Below are 25,595 nucleotides of genomic sequence, written 5' to 3'. Positions count from 1 at the left end.
TGCAGCCCTTGTAAGTTAAATCTTAAAGAGGACGTTGCATCCCCACCCCTTTGAACATCAGCCGGACCGAGATGAACAGGGAGACGGACTCTTTCCTAGTCTGTCAAGCCCCGAACTCAGATTTTTTAAAATAGTACAGACTGACCATTCCTTTGTTCGATGACGGGACTATTTGCTTATTTTTGAATTTTGATGCGGGGGGCGGGGGAGGAATGAGGGCACAGCTACTTATTGGAGACAAAGGAGAATTCTGGGACTTTATGGGAGCTGGGACTGGGCAGCTGGACCAACAAAGAAAGGAGGTCGGGCTCTTGTAAGCTCACATTTGTGTCCGTGCGCGATGGAAAAGAAACGAGAACGTTGTCCTACCAATGCAAACGTAAATATGTCGGGGTTGTTAAAGCCCTTTTAAAGTGCAGCGGTGGTTTTCTTCCCAGACCTGCCCCATTTTTTGTTATTTTCTGCTGAAAACTCCCCAAAAGCCAACAGCCTCAGGTTGCAGCAAGCACGAACGGCTACCTCCGGTTTACCCGCGCTGATGTTTAAAACCCCCGTTTGAACGCACCATTCACCTCCACGCGCCCGCCCTCTCCCTCCCTCCCTGCAGCACGAAGCGGAAACTCAAAGTCAGACAGTGAGCCGGTGGAAAGACTTCCGAGCCCTTCCCCTCCTGGCTCGCCCAGTCGCGTCTGAGCCAATAGCAGGCGCCGCTCTGAAAAAACGCGCTTCCCATTGGAGCGCGGCGGCGGTGACGCTCTTTGAAAATAGGAGCGGGCGACGTGCCTGACGTACCGAACCCTGGGCGGTTTTTCTCGCTTGGCGTGAGGCGCTCTCCGGCTCGTGCGGCGGCCGGACAAACGGGACCTGCGGCGGAGCGACGGGGGCCCAGCCCAAGTGAGTTTACAAGCCGTTGAGGGGGAGAAAGGGGGCGCGAGGGGAGGCTTTCGGAGGTCGGTCTGCTGGGGACACCGGCCGTTGCTCGGCCGGCTGCGGCAGAGAGCCGGGGAGAGGGTGTAGGTGGCGTCTTGGCGGGCGTGGTGGGAGTCTGGAGCGGAGGGGCGCCTGAGGAGCCTTACAGAGCTCTGCGCGCGTGGGGCGGGGTTCAAATGCGGCCCTCCAGGCATCTCTACCCGGCCCTCGAGGCGTCATCCATTCCGCCCCTCTCACTGACTCTCGTCCATGGCCTTTATGCGTAACACCAGTGTGCTACTGACCAGGGCTTGTGTTTGGGAATGGACAGGAGCTTACAAAAACCTGTTATTTTTGCATGGCTCGAATGCAAATTGGTGCGCGAAGAGGTCGTAGCTGCTGCTGGTGCTCCGCCTCCTTTTTCCTCTGGTCGCTGCAGGATGCTCTCCTTGGGCTTAAGTAGGTTTCCCCACCCCCACCCCACCATTCACCTCTACGCGCCCGTGGTGTTTCCCCAGAGGGGGCTGCAAAGGCAGAAGCATCAAGTGGTTATCCGCGTTGAGATTTTTTTTAAAAAATATAAAGTGGTATCGATATATAATAATAATTATGTCTACTCAGAAGTAAGCTCCACCCAGTGCAGGGGAACTTTCTCATGGGTAAGCGGGTCTTTTATAGGGTTGCAGCCTGGGAACAACTCGGAGGGGATGCCAGGCTGCTTGGCGACTCCTTCGGGAGCTGGTGGGCTGATGGTCAGACCAGGCTGCGGGGAGGTATTGTAAGCATACGCAAGTTCAGGGGTATTTACTCTCCATCAGCTCGTTCTCAGTAGCAAGAGAGTCCCTTAGTTTCCGTATTTGGCTGCCAGGTACCGTTTGAATTTAGCAGGGCAAGCCCGAACAGGAGGAATGGGAGGAGAAAAATTGAGATATCAAAAAGGCAGAGTGAATTTGAAGTTAGAAAAAGTAGCTTCCGTATAAACCATTATTAAGTCTCACTTTCCTGGGGAAATTGGAATCATCCATAGAAATAGAGAAAGCTAAGTTGTAAGGTAGTTTTACAACAATTCTGTAGCATTTTCCTATGGCTTGGTGAAGATTAACATACTTTCTGTTAAGAAAACGTCTCTCAAGTCATTTCCAGCACTCAGCTTCATGCCAAGGCTAGCATTCCTTTGATTTGCATACAGAGTGATTGTGCTTTTCAAAAACTGTTCTTTTAAAAAGTTTGCATATTAAATAAGATTCAGACTAGGAAGAATGGGGACTCCTGTCTTTTCTGATTGACTGCTTTTTTATTGGGAGGTACCTGTTCCCCAGTTCATTATGGTAGCACCTGAATTTCTCCTTTGATTACTATTAACTGCTCCCATTTCAACTGTGGAATAGGTTTTATCTATTTAAAATATAAATTTGTGGGTATGTGTGTGATGTTTTTGAATTTCTGGGAAAGCGGAAATGGCAGTAAGGAGGTGGGTGGAGGAGAAGCATGCAAAATGGCCATAGGGAGGGGAGGAAAAGCTAGCGTTGAAGGAGGTGTAAAAGTGGAAAGTGTAGTGCAAAAAATAGGTTGAGTGCTTGCTTAATATCCACTGGATATTAACATCAGGAGGAGCATTTATGAAAAAGACATTTGCACAAACCAATGCTAGCTAAAAACTGAGATTATTACTGCATGTATCTTGTATGTAAGTTTACAACTTTGCGCTACAATTGTGTGTGTCCTTATTCAGAAGTAGTTATGTGTTTAGTGAGGGCCTTAATACTCAAGCAAGTGCATTTAGACAGTGTTAGAAACTCAAAAATATATACTAGGCACCAAATGGTTCCTTAAACCAAGGTTACAGGCACCAAAATGGAATGCCCAACTACCATTTTGGGTAAGACAGCTCTAAAGTCTTTCAAAGGATTGGCTGGCTGTGATTATCAGTGAAACATCTGGCTAGTTCTGATGACAAACTTGAGCTAGGTTCAGAACTTTGAGAACCTAAAGAAGAAAAGTCACTTTATCCAGGGATAGTCCACATATATATGGGCCTATTTTTCTTAACAGTGACACAGACCATTCATAACATAATATTTTTCACATCTGTGAGCAGGGCAGTGTGGTGGGGTAAGTGGAGGCAAGCTACAGCAGTTAACTACAGTGGTGCCTCGCAAGACGAAAAGAATCCGTTCTGCGAGTCTCTTCGTCTAGCGGTTTTTTCGTCTTGCGAAGCAAGCCCATTGACGGATTAGCGCTATTAGCGGCTTAGGAAAAGGGGGGGGAGGGGGAAAAAACTGCAGGAACTCGCAAGACATTTTCATCTTGCGAAGCAAGCCCATAGGATATTCGTTTTGCGAAGCACCTCCAAAACGGAAAACTCTTTCATCTAGCGAGTTTTCCGTCTTGCGGGGCACCACTGTATAGCATAGTTCACCACTCCTGCTCAGGCTGCACAGCAAAAGCATTTTGGTTCCTGAAATTCATTCTGATTGTACAGATAAAATATAACTGATAGAATTCTATAGGATGTGGTATTAGTGTGTGGAAACAGTCAAGATCCAAAGATCCCCAGACATGCACCTCCAGATGGTGGCGGTGTCAGGTGCCATCCTGGCATCTAGGCATCTTCACTTGGTCGCAAGTGGCCAATAGGTGCAAAATGCTCGGCGCCTGACTAATTTTGAACACTGTAAATTTGTGTCTAACTTGGAGCAAGACCAATTTTACTTTGTGGCATTTAGGGACATGGGATTGCAGCCTCAGGGCTGTGTCACACATTACAGAAGTATGCGTTCCTCCTGTCCCAATGCATATGTGACAACATGTATTTTTAAAAAATTAAAAATGATGTATAGTTGGGTGCCTACCCTTCTCTCTGCCGAATGGTGGCAAGAGTCCATGGGGCTCCAGGCACTCACCCAGTGTCTGTGTTCCTTTGGAAAATTGAGACATGGCAGAGGCTGTTGTAGCTTTAAGAAATATGGTTTATTCACCTATTTACACTTTTAGTCTGCATGGAGGGATTCCAGACGTTACAGCATGGTCATTTCAAAAGGAACTTGTAGCCCACAGCAGTGCAGCCCTGGAGTCCAAGGCATCTCTCCAACCCAACTCTGCAGATAGCCCACCCAAAGATAGATCCCAGCCCTCTTCCTGCTTCTTCTTCCCAGTACCCAATGCTACCAGGTTCCCTTTTCCTGTTGCCTCAAACACAGTTGCCATGGCAGCCTTCCAAATATCTTTCTCTGTTCGCAACTCTGGACAGGTGTTTTTTTTAGTAGCCCTAGCTTGGCCAGGTCATTTTGCATAGGCTAGCTCAGGAATTTCTCTGCAGCTTATATTTCTCCCTTCACATTCCAGTAATCAAAATCCAACCATTTAATAATTTCTAGGGTATAGTTCCCCACCACCACTATAACAATATTTAATGGGAACATGTGAGAGGTTGCAGCAGTTGAGACACTGGCTGTCTGAATATATTTTTTGCAAGAGATGTGTAGTGAAAGCCACAGACCCCGCTGCCTTTTGCTCACTTCCGTTTTTAAGATGTAGAGTGGCCTTGAGGTACAGGAGGCAGGCAGAAGGTTGAGAAAACCATTTGAGTTTTGCAACATGATGCTGTTTTACATTGTTGCAATATACTTCCTACCATTTTGTGGGGAGATCAATGGATTTTTGTTTTTTGTGTCTCGAGCAAGAAGTCTCTTTCATTTTTGCAGGCCAAGCCATGTGGAAGATGGGGAACCCAGTGATGCCGGAAGAACGTGCAAGGAAGAAACTTGCTGAATTTCTACAAAATATTGACAACAATGACTGTGTGTGGATGGATGAGATTATTGAAGAGGCTAAAAAGATGTTTATGAGGTATGAGCAAGAGATCTAGAAATGGTGCCCCAAAGCATGAGTTTTTTGTTCTATGAATCCATTGAAATCACAACAGCCCATAAACTGTGTATATACCATAGGTTAAGACTAGGTTTGTCACCCATGCTAGATTAATTTTAAATAAAGGCAACGGTAAATATGCAAGGAAAAGATATTTACTTTATTTATTTATTTATTTTACAGCCCACCCATCTGGGTGTCTTACAGCATATCTAAAAACATAATAAAACATCACATATTAAAAACTTCCCAATACAGGGCTGACTTCAGATGTCTTCTAAAAGTTGTGTAGTTTTTTATCTTTACATCTGAAGGGAGGGCATTTCACAGGGACGGTGCCACTACTGAGCAGGCCCTCTGCCTGTTTCCCTGTAACTTCGCTTCTCGCAGTGAAGGAACCAGCAGCAGACCCTCGGAGGAGGACTTTGGTGTCTGGGCTGAGCAATACGGGTAGAAATGCTCCAGGTATACTGAACCACCCTGAGACCCTTGGGTATAGGGCGGTATATAAATTCAAATTATTATTATTATTAATACTGGGACAAGGCCATTTAGGGTTTTAAAGGTCAGCACCAACACTTTGAATTGTGCTTGGAAACGTACTGGGAGCCAGTGAAGATCCTTTAGGACCAGTGCTATATGGTCCCGGCAGCCACTCCCAGTCATCATTCTAGCTGCCGCATTCTGGATTGGTTGTAGTTTCCAAGTCACCTTCAAAGGTAGCCCAACATAGAGCACATTGCAGTAGTCCAAGCGGGAGATAACCAGAGCCTGCACTACTCTGGCAGGACAGTCTGCAGAGAATGCTTCTGGTTGGATGTTAGCTGGTTGCCATAAGTCAGTGGTGTCCAAACTTTTTTCAAAAAGATTTGATGAAGTGAAGGGCCGTGAGGGCCGAACAAAGTTTTTTTAGGATTGAAGTTGTTGAGCTTTTTGGTTTTACCCCAAAACAAGATTACATACTTGGAAGCTAAAGCTACAATTGTAGGTCATATAATTCTCATATGCTATATTATTAGAGAATATGTTACAGTATTAATGTGTTTTCTCATGTGGGAGTATACAACAAAGTGATTACTCCGTGAGATGTAGTACAGTACAGAATTTTATTGTATCAGGCTACCATCTTATTCAGTGTCATTAGTCTCTGGGTTTCAGGAAGTTTGATGCTGTGCCAGGGTCAGAATCCAGACTGGCTTTGGTAAAAGAATCCCAAGCTGCAAACAATAACCTGAACTTCAAACAATGTTTTTTCCTATTCTTTACCAAAATGAGAACTTGAATGATGAACTTTGAATAAAAGTGGGATACCTGCAATTTTAACCTGTCATCAAGCCATTGCTTCTGAGGAAAATGTTGACATTCTCGGTCTCCAATAGCTTGACCTCTGTAGGAATCGATACCTTGATTGTTCCAATCCTACAGCATGAATTGTGTGAATTGGTCTGAAATAAGAAATTGCCATTCAGTGAGTAGTTGGCAATATTCCTAGGTAAAGGCACTTGGCAGACCAGAATTTAAACTACTGCTCTTATCTCAAAATAGTGGCTCCAGTGATGAACCTGAGCTGATGCCAAAAACACCATCACAGAAGAGTCATAGGAAAAAGAAGCGTTTTTCTTCTGTTAAGAATGATCACTTTGCTACAAAGAGGTAGGGAATGTATTTGTGGGCTAAGTAGCAGGGAATAATCTGGAAGATAATGTTTAAAATTCCTAGTTGTTACTTCAGGAAAATGTCTAGATTGGGTTGCAATGTTTATTTGATTAGCTAAATATGTTTTGAAGATTTTAAAATGTGTCCTTTTGTAATGAGGGATGGATTGTAAATGTTTTTTAAAATTAAAAATAATTACCGCCAGGAGATCTCCACACAGTACCTCACAAAGCACAACAAGGATAGGCCTTTCCTAATTCCATCTACCAGGTGTCCCAGGACTGCAAATCTGAAAGGAATCCCTCTCTCTATCCCTGTCCATCACCCAGTCTCTTAGTCTGTTGTAAGCAACATAGTTATCCTGAATCAAAAGATAAGGTATAAATCTTTAAAATAAATATTGATTCACAGTAATTTCATCAGCCCAAGGTTTGAATGATATATACCGTATTTTTCGCCCCATAGGACGCACCTAGACTTCCCGCCGGGCTCCCACGGCTTGCGGATATCTGCCTGAAGCCCAAACCAGGTCGGGGAACAGCGGGATGGCGGCGCTCCACCTCCCCGCTGTTCCACGAGCTTGTGGGGCTGGCGGCGGGGAGAAGCGCTCTTCTCCCCGCCGCCAGCCTTCAGACCAGGTCCAGGGACAGCAGGAAGGCGCGCTGCGCCTCCCCACTGTCCCCGGAGCTTGTGGGGCTGGCAGTGGGGAGAAGCGCTCTTCCCGCCGCCGCCAGCCTTCAGACCAGGTCGGGGGACAGCGGGAAGGTGCGCTGTGCCTCCCTGCTGTCCCCGGAGCTTGTGGGGCTGGCGGCGGGAGAAGCACTTCTCCCCGCCGCCAGCCTCCAAACCAGGTCGGCGCGCCCCGGGCTTCGGTCTGCAGCCTACTGCCCGCAAGCCTTGCGAGCCCGCGGGAAATCCCACCGGGCTTGCAAGGCTTGCAGATAGCTTCCTGAAGCCTGGAGAGCGAGAGGGGTCGGTGCGCACCGACCCCTCTTGCTCTCCAGGCTTCAGCGAAAGCCTGCATTCGCCCCATAGGACGCACACACATTTCCCCTTCGTTTTTGGAGGGGGGAAAGTGCGTCCTATAGGGCGAAAAATACGGTAAGTGGTAAATTGTTGATGTAACATTTCTCACTCAGTTTTTCTAGGATTTTTCAGTTCAGCTACGCTATTGTCCCTTGCAACACCAAATTGGTTTTATGACTCCATTTCTGCCAGCTTTGGCATGCAGTGAGCTTAGTCCCCATTGCTTTCCTTACAATGTGTTTCTTTTATCAGGTTGTCAAGAAGAGAGAGTACTCGGTTATTTTCCAAACGGATTACCCGAAGTCGGAAAAACTTGGAAATTAATGTAGAGAATGCCTCCCCTTGTCATCGTGTTACTAGATCTCGGGCTGCCTCATCTGCCAGCGTCTCAGATGCTCCTCTTAAGAAGCTATCTTTCAATTTAGCCAAAGATCGGTTACCACTAGTAGTAATCAGTGCTAATGAGAGGCGTAGTGCAGAACTGCAGGCAAAAAAAGTGGTACCTCAGACAGATACAGCTGATTTGACTCTTAAATTATCTGAGGAGGGGTCTCCTATAAAGAGATCACCTTTGACCAAAACTTGCCTTGTGGCGAAAGAAACTCCTGAAGCCGAAATAAAAGAGGGACGGGGAATATGCAAGATGAAAATAGCAGAAGTACCCGGTGCCGCTGAAAACAAAGAATCCAGCACTCAGAACCAAGAACCAAGTGCCCAGAACCAAGAGGACAGCTGGGCTTCTGAATCAGAGGCTGCTCAGAAGTTAAACCAGAGCTCACAAGCACCCACTACTTCAAAAGCAAACTGTCGCTCAGTCCGCCTAAGCAGGACCTCCAAGTCCTCCAGAGCCTCTATGGCTGAGAGATACTCACTCAGTACTAAAAGGGAAAGAATGATCCGGAGATCTAGTCGGAAGTCTTTGTCAAAGCGGAAAACATCCCAGCAGTCATTATCTGCTAGGCACGAAAGTTGTAAGTTTCAATAATGTGAGATAAGAGTACAAAAAAAGTGTTGCTGTTTTTAACTTGTAGCAGGCTAGCTTGATATGAACTGCAAAATGCTTCCAATATTTAAGATTTATTTCTTTATTATTTTGGTTAGGCTTCTTTCCACTCTCTTGATAACCTCCTTTGTAGTTCCCAATAACTCAAGGCAAAAGTAAGGTTTAAAATTGAAGGTGATGTATTGGAATAATTTTACTCTATACTCAGTGAGACTTTGTCTTGAAACACCTGCTTCCTATTTTTTAAACCTATCCTAAGTCATGTGGTGCAGGCCTTAAGTACATCTAGGGGAAACCTACTGCTATCATTTAGGTTTGGGGGCACTTAGCAATAGTTGGTTCTTGGGATAGGTGGATGCTGCCAAAATGTCCCATACTTGCTGCCCATCAGTTGCCAGCTGAGAAGGTAGGTCTTCTGCCAGTTTGGGGCGATGCATCAACTTTGTATCTCAGAGGAAAGTGATCCAGAGACATGAAGCTGCTGTGGAACAATCACTGCCAGGTGCTTACATAAATGTGTGCATAGCCAGAGGCTCCAATGAGGAAGAAGAAGAAGAAGAAGAGTTTGGATTTGATATCCCGCCTTTCACTCCCTTTAAGGAGTCTCAAAGCGGCTAACATTCTCCTTTCCCTTCCTCCCCCACAACAAACACTCTGTGAGGTGAGTGGGGCTGAGAGACTTCAGAGAAGTGTGACTAGCCCAAGGTCACTCAGCAGCTGCATGTGGAGGAGCGGAGACAGTGAACCCGGTTCCCCAGATTACGAGACTACCACTCCTAACCACTACACCACACTGGCTCTCCAATGAGAAGAGGCATGGTCATAAAATGTTTGGGATGCCTGCCAGTGATGTGTGTAGATTTGTGTTAATTTGTAACCTGCTTTGGAATTAGCATGTGCAGTGAATAATGGGCAATAAACATTTTAAATAAAAGAAAAATAGTGGCCACCAGGAGATCTGTATACACTGCCTCACAAAGCACATCACAACATCCTACTCTCATCCTCCAGCTACAAAAGGAGCACCTGCATTCTGCTTATTGCTTGCTGACAATTTTGTGATGTAGGGAAGCTAATGCATTCTGTATATGCTACAGAAAGTAGTCCTGGAGTATAAATTAACCATTGTCAGGTGTCTGTCTGAGAACGTGTTTCAGACTCCTTTCCAGGCGGAATTAGCGAAAACTTTTCCAGTCACAGCAAATGATTTTTCCAGTACTGAAGATTTTAAAATTTGAGCACTTGTCCCTTAGCCCATGGTAGATCCCAGTGGTGCTTAAGGAAGTCCAGGATGCTGTTATATATTGTGAGGTGCAGTGTAAGAGCCAGGATGCTTCTGCGGATGTTTGACTTTGTTGGAGATGTAACCTCATGTCTCTTCTCATTCAGGTCATGTTGCTGTGGCTGAAGAAATTACTGAATCTGGGTGAGTTGGAATTAGAATCTTAGATTATTATTTTTTAAAGTGATGAATTTAGGAGACGTGGCTAACTGAGGAGCTAAATGGTAGCATGACTACCACAAGAAGATAAACACATCAAGTGGGCTTTTAAAAAGCGATTTAACATACAGCAGTTTACAGCTCCAATAAGGTAATGCTCCGGGGACTATAAAGTCCAAAAAGCAAAATGCTAAAACTTGATTTAAGGGAGGAAGCATCTGTTCTGAGGGCTTGGACAAGGCCTCAGACTCTCAAATGGCACATCAACAAAAAGGCAGGAGCTCAGCTTTCTAAATGTGGGATGATAGAGTCTCATATGCTTATATAACCTAAATCCAGCAAGTGCTAGCTTCAGACTGGGGAACTACTCTAGCCCCCTTTGAAAGATGGTTTGACACGCTATCAGGAACCTTAAAGAAATTTCCAAAACAACTAATGAAGCTGTGAATACAGCCCTTGAAAACCAGTCTGAAATTCAATTGCTCCAAATGACAACTGATTATCTATCACTTAGGCTAGAAGAATAGGTGGAAAAACCTTAACATTCATTATTTACCTGAAAAAAGAGGGAGGGGGAGGTATGGATGCATTTATAATCAACAGGACCATGAATCTCACTGTCTCCAGTGGATTTAGAGTGGGCTCATAGACTCCTGAGCAAGTGAAACTCCAAGAGACTCCAAGCCTGTATTCTTGGCAAATTATGTTTACAGAGTTCACTATTTTATTTATAGATCTGGTCAAAGTCTAGGTACTTATTCTGACAGTACAAGTCTTACTATTCTCGACCCTATTAACAGCCCCTCATGGTAGTTCTGTCTTTTCCTTCCTTTTCTTTTCTTTTCTTTTCTGCCCTACTGAACTTCCCTCCACATTATGGTAGAACCTTATAGATTGGTGAAAGTGCAATCGCTTAATGTAAAAGGTTCAGGTGCTGCTGTTAAAAGAGCAGAGGTAGACTCTATCTCGCAAAAGGAAGGAACGGACATTATGCTTTAGGAAACTCTGAAGCTGGGTAAAGATTCCACAAAAGTGGACTTGTACAGACCAATAGCACTTATAAATGTGGACGCTAAGCTTTTCGCTGCCATTATAGTGAAGTACTTGAATGTTTTTATAACCGCCTACATCTCCCCTGACCGGCCATGCTTCATGCCATTTTGAAGCATTGCAGGATCGGTAAGAAGGTTTCTTGATATAATTTATGAATTGCAACCTAAAGAAATGCCAGTATTGTTACTTTCCCTGGATGCCTTTAAGGCCTTCAATACAACATACCCATCTCCCTTAACTGTTCCTCATAAGGCTTGGTTTCCAGACCATTTATCATCTTGGCCACCCTCCTCTGCACAGGTTTCAAGTTGTCAGTGACACCACATACACAATGTATTTTTTGTGGAAATTGTATTAAATAACTAGACTTGTACCCAGACAGAAGAGAAAGGAAGTGGTGAATCTATTTTTGAAAGCATGACAGCAGTGAGGTGTTGTATGGGCTTTCTGTAGTCTAGTATGAGCTGAGGCTAGAGTTCAGCTGATAGGTTGATAACTTCATTTCATTACTTCAATGCATTTAAAGATACAATGAAATGATAAGACCAATTAAAATTCATGCTGCAAGATAGAAGCATGAAAGGAATTTGCAAAGTTTTTACTTTTAAAAATATGCATACCTTTTCTCTCTTAGATTGATGATAGAGCCACCATCTCAGAAGGTAAGTTCTAAAGAAGACTAAAAGAAGTTTAAGGCCACAATCCAATACCCATTTACCCAGCAGTAAGCCCCACTCAACTCTATGTGACTCATTTTTGGGTAGAACTGTGTGGTTAGCAACCATCCAGACTCAAGCAAGGGGGAGTGTAATGTGCATGGAAGAGTTGGATGGCATTCCATGGTGCATCTTCAGGGTACATCTGTCCTGCCTCCAGACCTGCTCAACACTGACATGCTGGATGAGATGTTTTGACAGTAACTGCACGTTCAGACTTAATCTGCAGTCAATCCTTTGAAGTTCATGATTGCATCATTTGAGCCTGCGCATGTTGGATTCCACATTAGTGAACCTGAGTGCTGTCCTAGAATGCCTTCTTTCCTATGGCTCTCACTGAAGTGCCAACATCATTTTTAGAGATACTCGAAGGGGCTTAGTCTGCCTAACATTATTTGTGCTAAATCGTTAAAGGGCCCACTTAGTTGTCTAGTGATTACACATCTATGGGAGGGGCTTGTACTGAGAAGGAATTTGCCTTTGCTGCAGGTTGATGAGAACCCTCGCATGTCCCTTCGTTCTCACAAGGCCAGTATGCAAGCAGTTATCAAACCTGTGGAACAAGATGGAGATGACAAAGGTCAGTATACTCCTTGGCTAAGTAGCAGAGAAGGTCAACGGTGAGTTGGATAGAATGTATTTTGAGGAAAGGCAAGTTTACAAGCCTATTATTTGCAAGATGCTCAGTTGCTCAAGCAAAAATAATGACTTGACTGGCCAATGTGGTATAGTAGATGGTGTATTAGTGTTTGACTGAGAAGTCCAGGTTCAAATCCTAGTTTGGCCATGAAGTTAATGAGGTGAGCTTCAGCCAGTTTTCTCTTGAACTAATCTACATTGAAAAAATGTTGTGAGGAAGCACTGTATGCTGCCATGAGGTCTTGGAAAGGAAGGGTCCTATAAAAAATCATAGCAAACTTGGCTATGTCACATACACAGGCATTCAGCTGGATCTTTCCTCCACTTACGTTTGAGTTGTCCCCCAGCTTGTTTCCTTGCCCTAAGCTCTGGAGTATACTAAGGAGCCAAACGAGCTCCATGAAGTGGCGCTCAGGGGTGATCATGTTAAGAGCCTGAGCCATTCAGATTTCCAGAGGTCAGCCAGAGCTTTGACAGGAGCACACGTCATATCAGCCAGAAAATCCCTTGGAGCAACCTGGAAACCTACTGGATCCATCAGCTTCCAAGGCCAAACCATCCTCATAAATCTCAACCGGAAGTGATCTGACCATGACAAGGGACTAATGTCAATATGCCCAACTTTCAGATCAACCTCTTCCTGCCCAACTGAAAAAGGGTCTTGCGTATGTCGGAAGATGCCTGCCTGCTAGGCAGGTGCTAGGTCCCAAGAGACTCACAGAATGTATTCCTGCATATTTGCTGAATAAGGATGAAATCTCGTCATGTATTGGCAATATGCTTAGTCTAAAGTAGGTTTCACCTTTTGCTGTTCAGTATAAACTTGGAAAGCAAGTGAAGAAACCCATCTGGGCTTCCATTAATATGCATAAGACAGGCATACCCAAGAAGTGCTCCACCAAGTCACTTCTGCAAAATCCAATTACTACTATTCTGTTTTTAAAGAAACATTTCATTAATACACAGCCCAATGTACTGAGTCTACACAAGCTTGATTTGCTACATATTGAAATTCTAGAAATCAGAATTATGTCTATAAGGGAAGTACCGTATTTTTCGCACCATAGGACGCACTTTTTCCCTCCTAAAAAGCAAGGGAAAATGTGTGTGCGTCCTATGGAGCGAATGCAGGCTTTCGCTGAAGCCTGGAAAGTGAGAGGGGTCGGTGCGCACCGACCCCTCTCGCTCGCCAGGCTTCAGGAAGCTATCCGCTAGCCGTGGGAGACCCAGCTCTCCCATGGCTAGCGGAGCGCTGCATTAATCCCGAAGCTTGGGGCGTGCGGAGCTCAGCGTGCGCCAAGCTTCTGGGTGCCGGCAAGGTCTCCGCTATCCGTCTAGACCTTGCCGGCACCCAGAAGCTTGGGGCGCGCTGAGCTCCGCAGCCCCAAGCTTCGGGATTAGCGCTCCGCTAGCCGTGTCTAGGCTGCGGATAGCAGCTTGCTTCCCGGAGCGTCGGGCGCCCTGAAAGCAGAGCGCCCGGCGCTTGGGGAACACATCCGCAGCCTAGGCAACCCTGCGGGAGATCCCGCAGGGATGTCTAGGCTGCGGATAGCAGCCTGCTTCCCGGAGCGTCGGGCACCCTGAAAGCAGAGCGCCCGGCGCTTGGGGAACACATCGGCAGCCTAGGCAACCCTGCGGGAGATCCCGTAGGGATGTCTAGGCTGCGGATAGCAGCCTGCTTCCCGGAGCGTCGGGCGCCCTGAAAGCAGAGCGCCCGGCGCTTGGGGAACACATCCGCAGCCTAGGCAACCCTGCGGGAGATCCCGCAGGGATGTCTAGGCTGCGGATAGCAGCTTGCTTCCCGGAGCGTCGGGCGCCCTGAAAGCAGAGCGCCCGGCGCTTCGGGAACACATCCGCAGGGTGGGGAGCCCTGCAGGAGTTCCCCGCAAGGCTCCCCATGCTGCGGATAGCAGCCTGCCGCCCGGCGGGCGGGGCGCCCTGAATCAGAGCGCCCCTCGCGCCGGGCAGACATCCGCAGCGTGGGGAGCCCTGCAGGAGTTCCCCGCAAGGCTCCCCAAGCTGCGGATAGCAGCCTGCCGCCCGGCGGGCAGGGCGCCCTGAATCAGAGCGCCCCTCGCACCGGGCAGACATCCGCAGCGTGGGGAGCCCTGCAGGAGTTCCCCGCAAGGCTCCCCAAGCTGCGGATAGCAGCCTGCCGCCCGGTGGGCGGGGCGCCCTGAATCAGAGCACCCCTCGCGCCGGGCAGACATCCGCAGCGTGGGGAGCCCTGCAGGAGTTCCCCGCAAGGCTCCCCAAGCTGCGGATAGCAGCCTGCCGCCCGGCGGGCGGGACGCCCTGAATCAGAGCGCCCCTCGCGCCGGGCAGACATCCGCAGCGTGGGGAGCCCTGCAGGAGTTCCCCTCAAGGCTCCCCAAGCTGCGGATAGCAGTCTGCCGCCCGGCGGGCGGGGCGCCCTGAATCAGAGCGCCCCTCGCGCCGGGCAGATATCCGCAGGGTGGGGAGCCCTGCAGGAGTTCCCCGCAAGGCTCCCCAAGCTGCGGATAGCAGCCTGCCGCCCGGCGGGCGGGGTGCCCTGAATCAGAGCGCCCCTCGCGCCGGGCAGATATCCGCAGGGTGGGGAGCCCTGCAGGAGTTCCCCGCAAGGCTCCCCAAGCTGCGGATAGCAGCCTGCCGCCCGGCGGGCGGGGCGCCCTGAATCAGAGCGCCCCTCGCGCCGGGCAGATATCCGCAGGGTGGGGAGCCCTGCAGGAGTTCCCCGCAAGGCTCCCCAAGCTGCGGATAGCAGCCTGCCGCCCGGCGGGCAGGGCGCCCTGAAGCAGAGCGCCCCTCGCGCCGGGCAGACATCAGCCAGCCCCACAAGCTCGGGGGACAGCAGGGAGGCGCAGCGCCACTATCCCGCTGTTCCTCGACCTGGTTCGGTTTCCCTGACCTGCTTTTGGGGGGGAAATAAAGGGAAAAATTTTTCCCTTTATTTCCCCCCCAAAAAACTAGGTGCGCCCTATGGTCCGGTGCGTCCAATCGTGCGAAAAATACGGTAAATAGTATATTCCAGAGCTTAGGGCAAGGAAACAAGCTGGGGGACAACTCAAACGTAAGTGGAGGAAAGATCCAGCTGAATGCAACCAAACAGTGCTGAGGGTTCATCGTCAAGGCTACCTAGTGACAGTGAAGGCAGCAAAGACAACATAATTTGCTGCCTCCATTGCATCCTCTTCTGGGTAGTGCAGGACCTTTTACATTCTGGCCCAAAGGAGGTGGTGGAACCAACAGTAGCTGACAGTGACCTGTTTGCAAAGCATTTTGGGGATAAAATCTTGACTGCTGTTACAGCAGATGAATCTCATGGGGTGTCCAGAGCACTGGCTAGTCCTATTGTGTTGTATGAGTTTCAGTTGGTAAAACTTGAGGATGTGGACAAGGTGCTTGGATTGGTCAGGGTGACATTAGGGCTCTTACCCTTGTCCCTCTTGACTGGTTAAAAACTAGCAGGGAGGGGAAAGCTGGCTGGGCCAGGGAGGTGATTAATGCCTCCTTGCGAGAGGGGGCTAGTCCCTGCCTACTTGAAGGAGGCAGTGATGAAACCACTCCTTAACAAATCCTCCCTGGATTTGGAAAATCTAAGTAACTACCAACCAGTTGTTTGTGTCTCTTTCCTGGATCAGATCCAGGCGCTTATGCAGGAAACTGATTTTCTATATCTATTGGGGGTTTAGGCCCAATTTTGGCACAGAAACTGCTTTGGTTGCCCTGTGTGAGGACCACTGTCAGGAGAAATGTTGTCCCTGTTAATTTTCTTTGACTTCTCAGTGGCTTTCAATGCTATCAACCATGGTATCATTTTGGTGCAGCTGCCCAAGCTACGGGTGGGTGGCACCACTTTGCAGAGGTTTTGGTCCTACTTGGATGGTTGTTCCCAGAGGGCATTGCTTTGGGAGTGTTCATCAGTTCCATGGAGCCTTCAATGAGTGGGAGCCTTCTCAAGGTTTGATTTTATCCCCTGTGCTGTTCAACATCTACATGAAACCACTGAGTGGAGTTATCCAGAGGGTTGGAGTACACTGTCAGCAATATCCTGGTGACACACAGCTCTACTTCTCCTTTACATCTGGAGGAGAGGTAGTGGATGTGCTGGACTGTTGTCTTGCCTTAGTAATGGACTAGATGAGAGGCAACAAACTGAAGCTCAATCCAAATAAGACTGAGACACTGTTAGTGGGCAGTTCCCTAGACCAAATGACTAGGATGTTGCCTGCTCTTGATGGGGTTACACTTCCTTTGAAGGAGTGGGTATGGAGCTTGAGGGTGCTTCTGGATCCATTCCTATCTCTTGAGACTCAGTTGGCCTTAGTTGTGCGGAGTGCCTTCCATAAGCTTCTGCTGGTGGCCCAGCTGTGCCCCTATCTGGACAGCGACTGCCTAACTACTGTTGTCTATGCTCTGGTAAACCTCTAGGTTAGATTATTGCAGTGCTGGACTGTCTCTGAAGATGGTTCGGAAACTTCAGCTAATGCAGAATTCAATGGCATTGGCTGCCATTTAGTTTCTGGGCCCCATTCAAAGTGCTGGTTTTGACCCATAAAGCCTTCAGCAGCTCAGAACAGCAATACCTCAAGGACTGCCTGTCTCCATATGAACCTACCTAGACCCTGAGATCATCCTCTGAGGCCCTTCTTTATGTGCCTCCACAAGAGGTCCAGAGGGTTACAACATGAGAATGGTCCTTTTCTACAGTACTGTACTCCCCATTTGTGTACCTCAAGGAGGTACAGTTGGCACCTTTATTATACACCTTTAGGTGCCAGGCGAAAATGTTTCTCCTTAACCTGGCCTTTGGCTGATTACCACCGATTCCCTTTTAAATGTTTTGTGGAAAGGGGGGGTTATTGGTTTGTTTCTGTTCTTATTTTTATTATGTATTTTGCCTTTTTTATATTGTAACTTTATGGTGTGAACTGCCCTGAGATCTATGGTATAGGTCTAATAATCATAATAATTAATAATAACTCTGCCCTGACAATTATAAGTATTCATCCATTTGTTGACTAAACAACTTTGGCTTCAGGCCTTTGCTACATGAAACACTTTCACCATCACTAATTGTAGCTCTCTTTCTCTTTATGCAGGGGGAAATTCTGAAAGGACTGATGAGGTGCAAAAGCAGCCCCAGAGTGCTAGGTATGTTTTCTTCGGACAAAACCTCCATGGAGCAAAACAAGATGATGATATCTGAGGATTAAGTGCTTAATTGTTCTGTTTGGTTGACACCTGTATGCAGGTTGAAGGTGCTAGGATCTAAAAACAGTGGAAGAATGGAAGGAGAGGAAGTGAAGGGAAGATACAAGATGGGTATTCTTACAGTTTTTTTCTCCTGTGAGGAGAGAGAGGATTTTCAGAGAAGACTGTAAGCATCATGAGAATAGGAGAGCAGGTCCATTGGCTGGTTGATGGGTAGCTCCTATGTGAGAGGATAGTTAATTAAAATACTTAACTGAGCAGCTATATTTCTTCTGGCCTCAAAGGACCCTAAGCAACAGAGAATGGAGCCAGAGTCCTGTACTTCCCATGGTAATTCTGAGACAAGGAGGTGGTTGATTTCTCTGCTGGTGCATCCTATGAAATGAGCCCTGTATTAATATTTCATATTTACAGGAGGAAGCCAAGCTATAAAAGAGCAGTTTATGAGCAAGATGAAGGACAGCACTCAGAGGAGGACTTCTCCCCTGCAAGGAAAAGGGCTGTATCTCCTCAGTGCCCTGCCAGCAAAGTAAGTCGAGAATTCCATCTTTGGGAGTGAACCAGGTCCCATCATTTGCCTTCCAAGGACTGATCACTTCCTGTATTTTTCAGGTTGTCCGTCCTTTCAAGACATTCTTGCATACAGTGCATAAGAACCGAGTGCTCATGATGACCCCTGGCTCTTTGAGTCGAAGTGCAACCATGAAATCATTCATCAAACAAAACACTCCTATCCAGGCCACTCCCCAGGTAGAGTGAAGTCCTGTTTTGTTTTGTTTTGTTTTGTTTTGTTTTGTTTTGTTTTTAAATCCATGTATACCACCTTGAGTTCCTAGGATGAAAGGATGGATGTAAATGTAAGAAATAAATTGTACAAAAACGTCACATGGGCTTAAGGGAAGGAGGAGCTGTAAGAGTAAGAGGGCTTAAGAGACTGAAAGGACTGGCATTGGATTGGATGAGAGCAACATTTCTCCTTTGCGTTGAGCTAACCAGCTTATGTCTTTGACTACAGGTTGTGAATTACTCCATCCCCACTCCATAGCTTAACTTTTCAGTGATATTTTAGCATAAGTTTATTGCATGCTATTTGGTTAAATCCATTACTTCTTCTTGGGTTAAACAGGGCTTGACTGGTGAAGCATGGCAGATTGCTGTTATTTGGTGAAGAGAGTTGAATAGGGCAAATCCTATATCAACTAGTGGTCTAGTCCTTTTGTATTGTTGGCAATGAAATACTGATAATTTGGGTGCTAACTTCCAAAGGCATTAATTATTTCTCAATCTTCTCTTCGTACAGCGGGGGTTTGTTGTAAGTAACAACATTTGGTCTCACAGTAGCTGTATTTGTATATCATTAACATGGTGTGTTATCTAATGGCATTCTTAACCTGCATAGTGACTTAACATTGCTTCCTCTTTTTAAGGTGGAATTCTAGCATTTTATTTAGTGCTTATTAGGGTAATCTTACTAAAAAGTAGATAATGGGTAGTAGCACTGTGTTATTTTGTTTCCTGTAGTAAGAAAGCCACAACCATTTCAAAACACGATAATCAATAACTGCCATTCCTTCTCTTGAATGTCTTAACATTTTTTCTGTTTAATTATTTTAAGTTTAGAATAAAGTGCAAAAAAGAAACTAGATGCATTCTTAAGATCTTGGTTCAGTTTTCATTGGTGGACTTGGCCTTGGCTCTGGTGGTCCAGAGCTTTTTCACTTCCATTATGCACACTTACATGGTATGATCATTGAATTCAGGGAGACTTCCTTCTAAACAGGGATGCCTATTTTCCTCCTTCCTTATGTTTGTTAGAAAGTAACTACATAGCTTAATTTGGGCAGATTAAAAGGCTAAGGTTAGCTATCAGCTTCGTTTTTTTCATCTAAGGCAGTAGATCAAACTTTTTTTTTTAACCATGAGCTAGCCCAATCATATTGGCTGCTGCATTTTTATACTCCTTACAAGTTCTATTAATGCATGGATATTGACAGAAGTACCCAAAATGAAAGAATTTTTGCAGGTGTGTTGCTTCTGTCAATATTGTGTGATGGTGATAGTGGAAATAGCATCTGCTTCTATGTAACTGAAGGCAAAGGAGCCCTGTCTTGTGCTGGATCTACCTGTCAAATCACTTGATGGCTTGTCTGAGGTCTGGGCATTTCTAGACTGCATGTGTATTAGGAAGTGTAGGGTGCAATACTTCAAGAAGGCAGACAGAAATTACCAGTGTGTTGTTGCTATGTGATTATTCCTACCCAATCCACCATAAGGTGCATCAAAGCCTTTCTGAAATAAGTAAAAGATGCATGCTCTAGGTCTAACAATGCATTCAAGTACTATAGAGAGTGTTGTCCAATCACTAACTGTTTGCTGTGATTTAGCTGGGGGGGAGGGAAGAAGTGTAGAACAGGCATTGTGAGGGATTGAGCAGTTCTTGCCTATCTTGCTCTTGGGAAAAATTGGTGGCTAAATTTGTGCTCTCTTTTTGTAGCTACTACACTTTCACTACAAAGGATGTTTTCACTGTTAGGAACATTTGCCACAGTGGAGAGAATAGTTCCTTCCAGTTCTGTTGCCTGTCTTCTACCGGGGGTGGGTTTCCGTATTACAGTAACTGTTAACAGACACATCATTCTATTCATGTGTGCTAATGAACTTCCGTCCCTACCTAGCAAAAGGAAAGAGAACGGTTAGAGTCTCAAAGAAAGAGGGAGGAAGCAGAACAACTAAGGAGGCAGAAACTGGAGGAGGGGAAAAAGCAGCGGCTGGAGGAGATAAAGCGGTATGCATCCATAGACATCCTTCCAGTTACTCCTTTCCTAGTTCTGCCTTGGAGCTTTTTCTAACTGAACTCCTGTGTGCCATCAGGAAGCGCGAAGATCGCCTTCGCAAGGTGTTGCAGGCTCGGGAACGGGTAGAGCAGATGGAAGAAGAGAAGAGAAGGCGGCTTGAGCAAAAGCTTGCTCAGCATGAGGAGAAAAATGAGAAGGTGAACATGAATATGGCCAGAGAGCATTTTGGAAACGTGTGTTCTTCAGAGTTTAATTATCTATTTTGAAATCCTAACCACTCTCATCAGGGGAATATGCCCCATTGTATTCAGTAGGACTTAGTTTCTGAGTAGACCTGGTTAGGATTGTGCAGATAGTCTTATCAACCCAACAAGTCCCTACCTCCGTGTGTTTGTCTTGTGAAAACAGTGAAGGGCTTAGAGTGTTTGGTACGTTATAAAGGACATATCTCTTATATTACTGTGTTAGGCTTATCTTGTTTTTAAAAGAAACATGACCTGTATAATGACATGATATACACAACCTATTGTAGGTGCGTGAGGAAAAACTGGCAGAGGACAAAGTTAAGAAGAAGGTAGCTGCCAAGAAGTTGGAAGAACTTGAAGCCCGGCGGAAACAAGAAGAAGATGCCCGTAAAAAAAGAGCTCTGCAGCTGGTAAGGGCAGGGGTGTGGGGATGGCTGGCCATGTAGGACAGTAGGCACACCCCTGTTGAGGCTAAATTCAAAGCCATGTAGCTGCAGGACTTGAAGAGGCTACTCTTTCAAGTATTTCTATGTCTTTCATGGTCACCAAATCTGTAGTGATTTTTAAGGTAACTGCTACTTTAGCATAGTATATAGCTCCAGTTAAGGATCTTAAAAAAATAAATAAATGTCTGCCTCTTCATCAAGCTTCAGAGGTTGACAACTTGAAGGGGAAACTTTACTAGAAATCTAAGTCTAGTTCATAAGTTTGTCTTGCCTGAAGTATTCACTGTTGCTATTCACCTATGAAACATAGGTGAATAGCAACTGAATACTTCAGGGTGGTTGTCCCAGGTGGAGTTGAGGATTTGATTCATGCCATGCAGATGTTTATGCATAATCTATATGACTTCACTACAGCTCTTTAGGTCATTATACTAAGAGGAGTTGGAAAAGTTTTTTGTTTTATAAGGAGGGCCCTGCTGGGTCAGATCAAAGGCCTGTCTAATCCAGTATCCTTTCATCCCAGTGGCCAGCCAGATGGGCGGGGTATAAATAATAAATTTATTTTTAAAATATTATTATTATTATTAGTCCCAAAGCAGGGCATGAGTGCAATAGCACTAGCCTGCTGTGCTTATCTTTTCAGGAGGAAGAGCGAAGGCACAAGGAGCAAATGCAGAAAAAAAGGGAAGAAGAGGAACAAGAAAAGGCTAGAAAGATTGCAGAGCAGCATCAGTTGGAACTAGAAAGGGAGAAAAAGCTGTTTGCTGAGAGAGAACTAGAGAAGAGGCGAGAACAGGAGAGGCTCCAAGCACAGCGGTAAGAACAGAATGACTGAGCAACCCACTTGAGAAGGCTTCCAGTCACTCAGCACAGCCAGTCCATATAGGGCAGAGTGAAGACTTGCTCCTCCTGGTCTGCCGCTGATGCCCTGCCCCCTTCAAAGGCTAATACTGGCCAGTTTAAATTTTAAAAAATGGCAGATGATCCCATCATCCCCCACTGCCAGTCATAGCTGAAGCCAGCAGCTAGCACCAAAGGGAGGATGGGGCTGCTCTCCCACCCCCAGGGAGCTGGGCCAGGCCGCAACAGTCGCCCACCCCATGAAAGGGTAGGTGTTCTTTTCACCAGTCTAAAAAATATGGCTATGGATGAAGCTGTGAGGGGGGAATGATTTGAGCCCCAAGGTGTATGCCACAGGCTGTTGGGAGTGCTGCCCAAGATAATGCTGGGTGTACAGGTCATGCTTAAGGTCATGATCCCCTTCTTTCTTTGGATGGTAATGAAGTGTCTTTTGTCTGCAAGGGAGCATGAACAGAAAGAGAAGGAGAAGGCTGCTCAGCTGCATAAAGAGGTTTTAGCAGCAGCCAAAGAGAAGGAGCGACTCAGAAAAGAGTTAGAGGAAAAGGAGAGGAAATTGGTAAGTGGTTCTCATGTTTCTATCACATGAATATATTCCTTATACTAAAAGGTATGTTTTCAGCTCCCCAAGTCTGGGTCCGGTTGCTTTAGGGGAAATTTAAATTGGCAGACCCTGTATGCTTCTTCCTGGAGTGCACTGTGTCATCAAGTGTAGGGTGGGAGCAGTGACCTATCAACAGCACTGTGTGGCCTTTTTGTGTTTTAGCAGGAACAGCGGCAACAAGAAGAGAAGCGAGAGAAAGCAGCTTCTGAGGCTGAGGCCAAGGCTTCCAGCAAACAACTGAATACAACAGTGGTTATCGAGGTGAGCTACAAACCACAGATCAGGCGTTGAAAGGAGCATGTGCTGCAATGCACAGGCCTACCCACAGAAGCACATTACCTTCAGTGTGCCTTGAGGCCACTTAATAAAGGCTTTGAACGTAAAGTCCCACATATGTTTTTCTGACCCAGTTATTTCCAAGTCTGCCTTCTGCAACCTGGAGCACTAGATTGACTGCAGCTCCCATGATAGGAGTTGTAGTCCAAACACCTGGAGGGCACAAGATTGGGGAAGGCTGCTCTTATGTGAACAGCTACATTAAATGGAGCAATATATCTTAAACCCTGAAAAGGGCAGCAGGCCAAAATCACATACTTTTCTGTAAAATTTTATTGCAAAATATTGAGGTGCTGCTCCCCACTTTGTATGTGTGTGTGGGGGAGTTCTTTTGTTGCTGACCCTATTTCCCCTTCTTGGTAAACTTACTGCATACATGTGAGAATTTTGAGAATCTTACCATCTCTTCTCCCTCACCCCCTTGGATTTCGTAGGCAGAGACATAACATGAAAGTGCAGTGGCAGAATTTAAAACACACACTCCAATAAAAGGAGGAAGTTGTGAATGAGGAAAAATATTTAGACACATGTTACACATTGGAGAATACGTACAGATCTGTTGGCAAGTGGGGTTTGCTATAGTTGGTGTGAAAATAAACTGTTAACGCTAACTGGAATTTGGAATTTTTGCGTCAGCTTCTTGCTGGTTGACAGCTGGTTATCTCAACGGAGAAAGCTGTACTGTATAAAAGAAGGGGCCTTTAAAGAATAATGATGTGGCCATTGTCAGAAAAGTTGTGCTTCTTTAACTTTGAAAAGAGATTTGTTGCTGGTGGAGCGAGAGATCAGAGGGCCTAGGGCATGATTGGTTGCAGTGTGTTTTGATTGAGGGGGGCATGCTGCTGGGTGAAGCTAGCCATATTGACTTGTAGTTTGTCAGGTGGTGGTGATTCATCATGCTCTTCTGATAGAATAAGTTCTTTCCTAAAAGGCTGTATTGAGATTCTAGCGCAGTGCAACAGCACTAAGTTGGTAAAGCACGAGACTCTTAATCTCAAGGTTGTGGGTTCAAGCTTCATGTTGGGCAAAAGATGCCTGCATTGCAGGGGTTTGGACTAGATGACCCTTGTGGGTCCTTCCAACTCTACAATTCCGTGATTGTAACTTTGCCAGCAAAATCTGGTTCTATACCCAGTGACTTAGCTCTCTCCTCATCTTCTTTCCAGAACTCTACTAGCTGTAATTCCTACCCGATGACACCACAAGGCCCTAAACAGCCCAAGATTGATGTGAATAATTATGGAATGGATTTGAACAGTGATGATTCAACAGATGATGAGAGTCAACCCCGCAAGCCCATACCTGCTTGGGCTACTGGTTTGTTTGAATCCTTTATAGCTGATCTTTCCTTATATTATTGTATGGAATGGGCTGCTTCAAGGTGTGATGGTGAAGGTGCGAAGACCACTAGCTTTTCCTCCATGAATTTGTCTATCTGCTGCTATTAGTCATGATAGCTGAATGGAACTTGTGTGTTCAGAAGCAGCATGCCCCTGAATACTAGGTTTAAAGGAGGAAGAGGCATTTAGCTGGCCACTGGATGCTGGGATAGTCGAACCTTTAGTCTGACCAAGCTTGCAATGCTGTCTACTTAATGTTTCTGCTCAAGTACTTGAGTGTTTATTAATATCTTCTTTGTTCTCGGGGGGGGGGGGGGATAACTTTTTTCAAACTTCCAGCCTGCAACTTAGGAAAGTGCTAGGAATCAGGTGTTGGTACTTCCAAGTCGTTTGAGAATATATAGCACATCATCATCTTATTTATTTATTTATCTATTTATCTATTTATTTATCTACCTTTTTATTAATACAATAAACTCACTATTTATGCACATTTAACTTAAGTGCATTCAGCTTTATACACATCACAATTTAAAAAAATTAGAAAGGGGGCAGGGTTCTAGGGAAATGAAATTGGCAATCCCACCCGGCATTTAACCCAATGTGTTTTGACTAGATGCAATTTTGGCTTTAGGGATGTAACCCTTGCATAAGTTGTGGGCTTACTGTATAGAAAAGTAGAACACATTATAAAAATTACATCCCTGTATTGATGCCCAGTATTTCTGTTCTGTAAAGCTGAGTCTGGGATATAATGAAAGGGCACCTTTCTTTTTTTTAAAAAGACTATTCAGTCCATGCTGGCCTTTTTTTAAAAAAATGGACTGTGCTAATGGAAAGTCTTTCACAAGAGCAGTGGAACGTCCCCAGTTGCGAGAAACCATAGTGCTTGAATCCTATTTGCTGGTTTCCCATAGGCATCTGTTCACTGTGAGAACAAAATGTTGGACTAGATGGGCCATTAGCCTGATCCAGCAGGCTCTTAGGTTCATTGGATGCAACCTACTATCTTTGAGTTGAGTTCTTCATGAGCATTATTAATGGCACATAAAACTTGGTTAATTGGCTTCAACTGACTACGCTGTTCTTCTTTCCCTTAGGAAATCTACTAAGCCAGGCAATTATACATCAGTATTACAAACCAGTTGACACCACTGCCCTCTTTGGAGTTGTGAAGAGCCCTAAACTAGAAGAAATATTCAAGAAGAGCAAGCCACGTTACTTCAAACGCACCAGTTCTGCAGTGTGGAACTCTCCACCATTCCCAGGTGGCAGAAATGTACCATATGCTTTAAAGATATGATGTTTTCTAGATTTCATGGATGTGTGGTATTTTTGTTCAAGAAATGTATTTCTGTTTTAAATGTTGAGTCCCTTTTTTCTTGTTTATATTAATAAATGTTGCACTTCTAAGGCAGTTTTTGTCTCTGTGATGGGGAGAAAAGAGTACAGATTGCCAGCT

At 45.6% G+C, this 25,595-nt stretch overlaps 1 protein-coding gene across 2 annotated transcripts; it reads left to right on the top strand.

Moving 5' to 3' along the window:
- Positions 1-707: 707 nt before the first annotated feature.
- Positions 708-25,546, top strand: INCENP (inner centromere protein). Of its 2 annotated transcripts, XM_053396219.1 has the most exons (19): positions 708-894; positions 4,614-4,758; positions 6,325-6,432; positions 7,714-8,432; positions 9,854-9,890; positions 11,593-11,620; positions 12,164-12,254; positions 17,398-17,449; positions 17,924-18,038; positions 18,122-18,259; positions 18,810-18,821; positions 20,185-20,294; positions 20,381-20,501; positions 20,837-20,959; positions 21,639-21,811; positions 22,298-22,412; positions 22,620-22,718; positions 23,960-24,110; positions 25,234-25,546. In XM_053396219.1, exons 2-19 carry the CDS (start codon positions 4,622-4,624, stop codon positions 25,434-25,436), a joined length of 2,532 nt encoding a protein of 843 aa, XP_053252194.1. In that variant the 5' UTR covers positions 708-894; positions 4,614-4,621; the 3' UTR covers positions 25,437-25,546. The 2 variants fall into 2 exon arrangements, with proteins under 2 accessions (XP_053252194.1, XP_053252203.1); XM_053396228.1 differs by lacking the exon at positions 18,810-18,821 and having other exon boundaries at positions 710-894.
- Positions 25,547-25,595: the final 49 nt, after the last annotated feature.

Source organism: Podarcis raffonei, chromosome 1 (assembly GCF_027172205.1).
Source record: "Podarcis raffonei isolate rPodRaf1 chromosome 1, rPodRaf1.pri, whole genome shotgun sequence".
NCBI lineage: Eukaryota > Metazoa > Chordata > Lepidosauria > Squamata > Lacertidae > Podarcis > Podarcis raffonei.
The sequence above is the reverse complement of the archived record's forward strand: the minus strand, read 5'-3'. Positions and strand labels throughout refer to the sequence as shown.

Bases quoted from the DNA above. Each gene is read 5' to 3' on its own strand.
- INCENP (XM_053396219.1), top strand. From the start codon at position 4,622: ATGTGGAAGATGGGGAACCCAGTGATGCCGGAAGAACGTGCAAGGAAG. The intron at 4,759-6,324 runs GTATGAGCAAGA...ATCTCAAAATAG, and splicing joins GCTAAAAAGATGTTTATGAG to TGGCTCCAGTGATGAACCTG. The intron at 20,502-20,836 runs GTGAACATGAAT...AACCTATTGTAG, and splicing joins ATGAGGAGAAAAATGAGAAG to GTGCGTGAGGAAAAACTGGC.